The sequence below is a fragment of the Sus scrofa genome, chromosome 3, assembly GCF_000003025.6.
Source record: "Sus scrofa isolate TJ Tabasco breed Duroc chromosome 3, Sscrofa11.1, whole genome shotgun sequence".
Classification (NCBI taxonomy): Eukaryota; Metazoa; Chordata; class Mammalia; order Artiodactyla; family Suidae; genus Sus; species Sus scrofa.
Genome location: NC_010445.4, coordinates 73,443,130 through 73,452,872, shown reverse-complemented (window position 1 = coordinate 73,452,872; position 9,743 = coordinate 73,443,130). Strand labels below are relative to the sequence as shown.

Below are 9,743 nucleotides of genomic sequence, written 5' to 3'. Positions count from 1 at the left end.
ACAGTAACCCCTTGACTTGGTTATTTTGATTTGGGGTCCATCCCTTGCAAACACCAGGGTCCCAGCTCATACACTCTACCATTCATTTGGCACTTTATTACACACTCTTGACCGTTGTTATCAAAAGTTTTCATATAAATGACCCACTTCCCTAACAAGAAAACCACTTTCTTTACCGTGGTAGTTTTGCCAGCATATCTATCCCAGCGCCGAGCACATGGTCAGTGCTTTAAATATAGTCATCAGTGGTTATGAAGGAATGGATTACAGTGTGAGGAGCAGGAGCAGCTGATGACAGACAGACCTTCTTGTTAAAGTGGTTCCTCTTTGTTCTGCACTTGCACTCGCTGACCAGCCCCTATGAGAACAACTCCATGAGCTGTGAATTTGCCACCTTACAGAATTGATTCGAAATATTAGAAATTATTTTCTTTTTCTATATGGACTTGACATTCCCAGTTAGGTCCTTCTTGCTAAGATTTTCAGCAACGCGCATCTTTCTCTGGGTGGTGAGTATTCCTCTTGCTCTCCTCATTCTGGGACAAAATATATCACGATGGTGTTTATTAAGGAAGAATCTACTCTTTGATGAGCTAAAAGGCACCTGCGTGGGTAGTTTTCCTCATCCAAGCAGTCAAGTTATCTGATGAGGGTGTAACTAATCCACCCTTCCCAGGTAGAGGTCACTGCCACCTGAACCCCTGCTCTACCTCCGCTGCCCCAGTATGTTGGATGGACAGATGGGGAGCTGGTCTAAGTGTAAGATGCAAAAATGGAGACTTGTACATAGCTGACCACCCTAATATGAATGTGACTCACTTATATTATCTGAGGATTTTTACATTATGCACTTTATTTGAAATCTTGGCAATTTCTTTCCTTCCGTATATTGATGTAAACATTGTTTGGCTGCCCTTTGCTGTTTACACAAAAAAACACACACCCAGATAGTTACAAATATATTATTATGTTTTACTACCGAATCTCAGTATTAGTTGGGGCATTGAGAAAGAATTTAATTGGGCTGTTGGGTGGAAACCAAGGGTGTATTTCTTTGAAAAGATGAAACCAGTGGGCTGATGCCTTAAACATGAAGGTCTGCGCAGACGGAAATTCCCAAGATGCCCAGGAGCCCCACCTTTGCACAGGCTCCAGCACTGGCATCATCTGAAAAAGGGGGGACATTTTTAAAGAAAGAGAATTAAGGAGTTATTACAATTCAGCAAACCAATACACTTTTGTAAACGTCTTGACCAGGGGTTGTACATGGAGGTTCGTGTTACCCAAGATTTTAGCTATGCTTGTGTTTTAAAGACTAAAGATATGTTAGCTTAAATAAGACTGACAGTTCCTGGAAGAGCTGTCTGGCTCAAGTCGAACGAGGCCAAGGCATTCTGCATTGATGTCATGCCTAATGACCTTATTAAAAGAAACATTTCTGGTTTTTTTCAGGGCAACAGAAAGGCAATAAAGGCTAGTTCTTTCCTTCTTTATCACCTCCCACTACTCTGGGGAATTTCTCTTCATCACACATCTCTGTCAGCCTCTCACTCTGGCCACTCTGCCATATTTAGCAATTTTCTGTAAAAAAAATATCAGCAATGACTGCAGTGCCATATGTTATGTGGATGAATCAGGGTTTTTCTTCCCTGTCTGACAGTTCACTTTGCCTGCTCTTCCTTGAACCAATTTTATCCAAGATCCTGAGACTACTTTTAAACTTTTTTTAAGAATGGACAGATATGTTTGTATGTATTTAAAGTGTTCTATGTGATAATCTGATAAAAACATACATTGTAGAAGATCAAGATAACACATCCATCACCTCACATAGTTAACATGGGTAACTCATGTGTGTGTGTGTGTGTGTGTGTGTGTGTGTGTGTGTGTGTGTTAAGAACGCTTAATAAGTACTCTTAACTTTCAACTACGCAATACCCTCCAATTAACTAGAGTAACCAGGCTGTACTTTAAAGATTCCAGTAGTTTTTCCTTGGGACCCAGGAATCTTTTTTTTATTCCATCCTCTATCTTAATTCATGAACTTTTCCACCAGACTATAGGTTCCTTGCAGGGGCAGAGTTTTACTCACTTCTGTGCCTCCCTAACATTTAGCACGATTTCCATGCATGGTAGGTATTTCATTCCAAAGTAAGCCAAATTGAGTCATGTTTCATGCTTCATGTTTATTCATATCTCACACAACACCTAGCAGAGTGCCTGGCCTAGTGGAGGCATCAGAATATATTTGGTAAAGAAATGATTTCTTGGTACTCACTTGTCTTATCAACCACTTCCCCCTTATACAAGGGGACATTTTCGCAGAGTTGCCTGATGGGTGACCCAAACAGGAACCAATTCACATTTGTGATCAGAGACCGCAGTGGGTTGTACTTGACCCAGATGTATTTATCAGAGAACATGTTCTTCAGAGTCTGGAACACAGCACAATAGAGCAGGATCAGATGAAATAAATGGACGTGAGCTAATCGACCTTATTCTAAATTGTGCCTTTTTTTCAGGTTATTAAACAGAAGGTGGTCAGGGATGTCAAGACATCATCTCCTTCTGACCACTTGCTCTGTGGAGAAGCCTCATTACTACCAAAGTTCTTTTGCAGCTGGTGACAGTGAAACCCAGAAGAATGAATCCTGTGCCAGCTGAGAAGATGCAAAGGGAGAATGAAACCCCAGGTTGCTAGCTAGCCTCATGCACTTTCTTTATTCTCACTCTCCTGTGTTATTTCTATGCCCCTTTGTGTCACCGGATACCATAACCTCATTGGTCTTTCTGCTCATCACTGTTTCTTAGAGCACTGCTCTGAGAAGAGACTGTCCAGTCCTTTCTACAAAGACACAGGAACTTCTTATAAGTCTTGTACTGGGAGCTGTATCGTGAACCCAAGCTAAATGATGTATTCCTGCTCTCAAAATCAATAAACATAAGAATGCTTTACCATATCCATGGTAAGCTATAATATTATAATCTTTTCCCATACCTTCTTCATTTCTCCATGGGCACCAGTCTTGCCCTAGCTCTAGAGCAGGGAATACTTACGGTTATCCCAGAATTACCTGCTTCTCAAAGGTGTACCGTTTGAGTTCGTCCAGCGCAGGAATGGCTTTGTGGTCCATCTTCAGGATGTAGCAAGCTCTACGGGAGAGCACCCTGGACGCGATGTAGCCCTGAAGCAGCAAGAGCACAGTTATTGTCCCTCCCAGCTCTCTGGGTTCCAAACTTGGAGAGGATGAGCCTTGAGGAAAGCCTTGAGCTTGTGCAGTGAGTGTATGTGGCTGCTTTTCAGCCTGCAACCAGTTCTACCCATTTGACTTCTTTTACAGTCGTTTTGCTTTTTCAGTTGTCACTTCTTTTTTTTTTTCCTTTTTTAAACGATTTTTATTTTTTCCATTATATCTGGTTTACACAGTTCTGTCAGTTTTCTACTATACAGCAAAGTGACCCAGTCACACATAAACATATATATTCTTTTTCTCACATTATCCTCCATCATCAGTGACTAGATATAGTTTCTCATGCTATACAGCAGGATCTCATTTAGTTGTCATTTCTCTCTCTGAATTTGTGTGAACGCATAATTTGCGCCACACTTTTCATATTTTGGGTCTGCAGTTCGGGGTTTGAACGATTGAGAAGAAGCAGCTCTCTGGCTCTTTCTGTTAATGTGGCTCTGTCTCTTCCTCAATTTGGAGTCAATACGATATTCTTTAGAACTGTGCCCTCCAGGGGGTTAGTTACCAGCCCCATGTGGCCATTTAAATTTAAGTTCAAATTAAATAACATTGAAAATGTACTCCCTTTGTCACACGTTTCAAATGCTCAGCAGCCACAAGCGGCCAATCGCTTTCCTGTTGGAACATGTGGATATAGAACATTTCCACCTTGCGGAGAGTTCTACTCAACAGGGCTGCCTTAGAAACTCTCCTTGGAGTTCCCGTCGTGGATCAGTGGTTAACGAATCCAACTAGGAACCATGAGGTTGCGGGTTCCATCCCTGGCCTTGCTCAGTGGGTTAAGGATCCGGTGTTGCCGTGTGCTGTGGTGTAGGTGGCAGATGCAGCTCTGATCTGGTTTGCTGTGACTCTGGCGAAGGCTGGTGGCTACAGCTCCGATTGGACCCCTAGCCTGGGAACCTTCATATGCCATGGGAGCCGCCCAAGAAATGGCAAAAAGACAAGAAAAAAAAAAAAAGAAGAAAAGAAAAGAAACTCTCCTCAACATACCCACAGCCACCTTCCCCACCCCACACATACATGTTTCATTGATTCTCCCCTCCCTCCCTTTACCATCGTATCTCCATCTTTCTCCACCTCAAACCCAAGCAGGCTGGAAAAGGATGGGTTGGAGGAACTGGGATTGAAAGAACAATGGAGGGTGAGGACTTTGGAGCCAAAAAGAACCTAAGGCCATCTAAGCTTTACCAGAGTGTAATTTTTTTTTTTTTCTTTTTGGCTTTTTGGCCTTTTGGCTTTTCTGGGGCTGCACCTGCGGCATGTGGAAGTTCCCAGGCTAGGGGTTGAATTGGAGCTGTAGCACAGCCACAGCAACGCAGTATCAGAGCCGCATCTGTGACCTACACCACAGCTCACGGCAACACCAGATCCTTAGTCCACTGAGCGAGGCCAGGGATTGAACCCAAAACTTCATGGTTCCTAGTCAGATTCGGTAACCAATGACCACGATGGGAACTCCAAGAGTGTAATTTTTCTCTACATAGTTCCAAGTAACTTTAAGGCCTAGGAGGTCATATATAATATAAACTCTTCTAGTTCCTATTTTTCAGTTCTCACAAAGTGTCAATTCCTAAAATTCAAAAAGTGAATGAGATCAAGCCTGGTGATAGTGGAAGAGGCTTAAACCATATCCTCAGCATACTAGTTTTTTTAAGATTCTTTTGGGATTTCCATCTGCTTAGAAAAATTCTGGCACAACTTCCTTGTAAACCATAGCTTTTAAAGACTCTATACTTTCAAATGTGTCATGGAACTCCCAATACCAATGGGGCGAGGCAATGAGGAGGGCTCTACAAGAAAAGAAGAAAAGCAGTTCAAATGTCCAATGCGATGGACTCCAGACTACTTATACCCACTCTGTAGGTAAGAGCAGGCTCATTGCCAGGTCAAACAAATGGAAAACAAGCAAATAAATAAATGGATCAAGGACAGAATAAGTTTTCTGAGCAGTTTTCTGAGACCTCTTATTAATATGGGTAACTGAAACTTGGAAACTGTTTAATGTTTTTAGTTAACATACTTTCATTCTTCTAGAAGTAGTATGATTTATTGCATATCCTATGTACATAGTTCAATGTGCAGAGTTGACTGGATTTCTGCTATTTTGTAACTGCTTGTTTCATGATGGTCCTTCCTGCATAATTTTTTGTGTGTTAGAAAAATATTTCATTCGTTTATTTATTTGACAAATATTTGGGGAAGCCTTGTGCCAGGCCTTGCCTTGGGGTTTGGTCTCTCTTCTAGGCCCTTTCTCAGCCTGTAGTGAGACAACATCATTACACTTTCCACCGAAAAATGTCAAGCAAATTTGTATGCTTCCTATCTCATGACATTTTAAAATTAGAAATGATTCTGTTTGTTTTTTAATCAGCTGCTTGACTATTTAAAGGAAAAGGCAGAAATAAGGACATTCTGAAAGAATTGTGAAGATAGACCTTGGAATTCAAATTCATGATAAATAGCTGTCCCTCCATCCTTCAGAGGACTATTCTTGAAGAATATAAAATACTTCTGTTCATGGATGGAATTAGAGACTCTCATACTGAGTGAAATGAGTCAGAAAGACAAATACCATATGATATCACTTATAATTGGAATCTAATATCCAGCACAAATGAACATCTCCACAGAAAAGAAAATCATGGACTTGGAGAAAAGACTTGTGGCTGCCCGATGGGAGAGGGAGGGAGTGGGAGGGATCGGGAGCTTGGGGTTATCAGACACAACTTAGAATAGATTTACAAGGAGATCCTGCTGAGCAGCATTGAGAACTATGTCTAGATACTCATATTGCAACAGAACAAAGGGTGGGGGAAAAAATGTATACATGTAAGGATAACTTGATCCCCTTGCTATACAGTGGGAAAAAAATAAAAAATAAAATAAAATAAAATATTTCTGCTTACATGTTTATAGTCAAAAATCGTGGTAGAGGAGCATGATCCTGCCTGGATGTTAACGGTGGCAGTATTTTTTTCATTGTCAATTGTCATTGTCTCCTGAATCTGGCCACCGTTGGCGGTTGAGCTGATGATATTATAAACCTAGGTTGACAAAGACATAATGTTTTTTTCATAAATCACATGCATTTGAAAGGTAACCCTCCCAGCAGAGTCAAGTTTTCCACTGCTTTGAACAAGAGATTGAACCCTGAAACCTTTTCACTGGCATCCCAGACCCAAAGCCCACGCTAAAATAACCAGGGAAAGGTCTTCTTCACAGTTCACTATATTATACATGGGCTAAACAATGACATGACATGAGAAATGAAATTGACCACATTTTAAAGCAATGAGTTACATCTTTTAAGGGCTTGTGATTGAAAAGTCAGAATCAACCATGTTTCTATAATTGCATATTTCTGGGGTTCCACCCCAAATAGGGCATGTAGACCCTCTATCATCCTCCAGATTATCTCCTATCTTCTTCTCCCAATAGCTCCAAGCTACAAAGTCTATAGTGAACAACTCACCTCATTTCCGTGAGATTGTGTCCCAAAGATGGTCAGTGCCACCAGAAATACCACCTGAAAAACAGACCAGTTGTTGAGGGTGGGGACATGAGGTCACACTGGACAGGACAAGCACAAATAACTCAGAAAGTATATACATGGGGACGCTGGTAGGTGATCATGGATGGTCAACGGTCCATTTCCAAAGTGTGGGAATACACATTCATTCATTTCACAGGTGTTTATTGAGTACTGAGTTCATGCTATTTTTCAGACACAGGTTCTACTTTTGTTACCCAATACCCCACCTTTCCCAACATCACAACCTTCTAGAAAGCATGTGTTCTTGTGCCAGAAAAAAAAAAAAAAAAAACTGAGGGAGGTGAGCCAGGAGGAAGAACTCATTCTACTACGGGGAGTACCCTGGTGTTATTCACCCTGGCTTTGGGTTTACAGGTGTCAAGTTGTGTTTCCTGTTTTTGTTTTTGTTTTTGTTTTTTAATTTAATCCCTTGAGCCAGAGAGAGTAAAATTGATTTGATTGATTGATTGATTGATTGATTGATTTTGTCTTTCGGGGGGCCGCACCCAAGGAATATATATAGAGGTTCCCAGGCTAGGAGTTGAATCAGAGCTGTAGCCACTGGCCTACACCACAGCCACAACAATGCAGGATTCGAGCCACATCTGCAGACTACACCACAGCTCATGGCAATGACAGATCCTTAACTCACTGAGCGAGGCCAGGGATTGAACCTGCATCCTCATGGATACTAGTCAGACTCATTTTGGCTGAGCCACAAGGGGAACTCCTAACATAGAGACATAGCGGATTATTCCTAAGGGAAACTATGAAAATCAGATGCTTGGAGGTATGATTAGCTTTTGAGACTGACAGCAAGGAAAACCTCCACATTCTTCCTGGTGACGCCATCAGATAAGTGTTAGTCCAGCAGATCATGAGACAGACAGGGAGGCACTTCCGGCACTTTGCCGCAGTTATATGAGCATCTCAGCCAACATGCTGATCCCAGCTTTGTGTTCTCTTCTGAACATCAGAGTGCACTGCACTCTCATTGAGACTGCTGACGGAGGGGGTCTGCAGGAAGGCAGGTATTTTCAGGACCTGCCAATGGGATTTTCCTACTTCCCTTTGCATCTCAGCAATAACCTTCTCTCCTGGTGTCTGTGGGTAAAATGACAAACCTGGACCGGTGTGCAGATGTCCAACCTGCCATAGGGACCACCCAGACTCCCGGCCAGCTCTAGTAACCTCTGACACGCCTCTGTATTCTGCTTAATGGATCTGATACAGAGGTTTGAATAGGTGGTTGGAGGGCTGAGCACCTTAGCGGTATGACTAGTAAGATTTTAAGAAGTGTCCCCTGGCCCCATATAACACCTCACCCAACACCGTGATTACTACACCCAGTTCCAGGTGTATGTTTCAGGGGTAGAGCTCTTGTTGGAAAATCAAGAGACCCTGAGAGAGAGAACTCCTTAGGCTGACGTCTTCCATACCTTATGGGGAGGTATTTATTTTGCTTTCTCCCTCAACAGCTCAATGAGAATAAGGGACAGAGACTGGGGGATGGGGTTCCATTCTGGGTCAGAACAGAGTCCTCTGTCCACGGAGCCTGGTGATGCGGAGCTACGGGATCAGCTGGAGTGGTCATGGCAGCGTCACTTTGCCGTGATTGCTCCTGTAAGTGAGGCCTAAAATGGGTAAATTTCAAGCCTAAGTCCCATGCTTACCAGCTTAGGGAAATCACATTCCTCTGTGCCTCAGTCTCCTCACCTGTAGAATAGGTCAGTACAACTCAGCTCATAGAGGTGTTGAAGTGAATGGTTGAAATGATTCTTGTGAATGTTGAGCCTAGGTCCTAGGACACACTTGGCAAATGACAACTGCTATTATTAGTAGTATTATTGATATCATTATTTTTAAATCACCCCTTTGAGGTAGTAAATACAGTTGTCCTAAAATGCCTACATTCCCTCTGAAGTTCATAATAAGCAATTTTAATTAAAATATTACACATTAAAATTCTCTAGGATCTCCAAATTTCTTTCTATATATTTTTCAATTAACATCTCAGAAAACAAGCAATGTACAAATAAATAGGGACTTAATACTCAACACTATTCCTGCCAGGGACATCATTAATTCAATCACAGAAGCTTAGAAGCAAGCACTGGTGTCTGTCTAAAATCCCTGAAAGCCCAGGCACATTGCACATGAATATTCTCTGCAAGCAGCCCCCATAAGAGTACAAAGAAGCAGAAACAAATACTCACGAGGATTTTCATTTTGCCTGAAGGGAAGATACTGGAGCAAGTGAGTCTGCCCGGGGCAACATCTCCCCTTTATATTGGCTTTAGGTGTGGAAATCCCTTTCTAGAATGCTCACTTTGGAAAAGACCGCATCCATATCATGGACACACCCCAGCAAACTCCTTTATCGAGATCGAGACGCAACCACACAACCTGATATCAGTGAAGTTCGTTACTCAGCCATGAAAACTTGTCACTTGGTTACTCTGTAAATACTCCCTCTTATCAGCTCTGGGTTACACTTGAGATTCAATTTCCACCCTTTAAAAATATCACAAGATGCTTGCTCTACACAAACATCTCGAGGCTATCTCTATCTAGTATTCCTAAACCTCCCCTGATGGTAAAGTCTGCCTTTAAGACCTGAGTCGGGACCCCACTCAATGTCTTTTAATCCCTGCCCTGCTCGTTGAATTCTTCCTCCCAAGGGATGGATATGAGACTAAAAGTGAGGACAGTGTCTGGGGGTCTGCTTTGAGAAAAAGCAGTCTTAGGACTTTATTTCTCCTCCCCTTGAGACTTGGTGCCAGTTTCCCGACAAACAAAGCTCAGAGATCTCTCTGCCCAATTACTAGGGTTAACTGAATTTTTACATTAAGCCTGGCCCCAAACGCCTTCAAAACTATGAGTTATCCATTTCTAGTTATCTTGAAATGTACTGAGAGGGCTTAAAAAATCCAGTAAAGTCCAACTTGAGTAATTTTTAT

General features: G+C 42.1%; 1 protein-coding gene across 1 annotated transcript; it reads right to left on the bottom strand.

Moving 5' to 3' along the window:
* Positions 1,084–9,017, bottom strand: GKN2 (gastrokine 2). Its single transcript, NM_001105311.1, is given in 6 exon segments — positions 1,084–1,167; positions 2,279–2,435; positions 3,075–3,185; positions 6,158–6,295; positions 6,724–6,777; positions 9,000–9,017. Coding segments are annotated over 6 exon segments (555 nt in total). The 5' UTR covers positions 9,012–9,017; the 3' UTR covers position 1,084.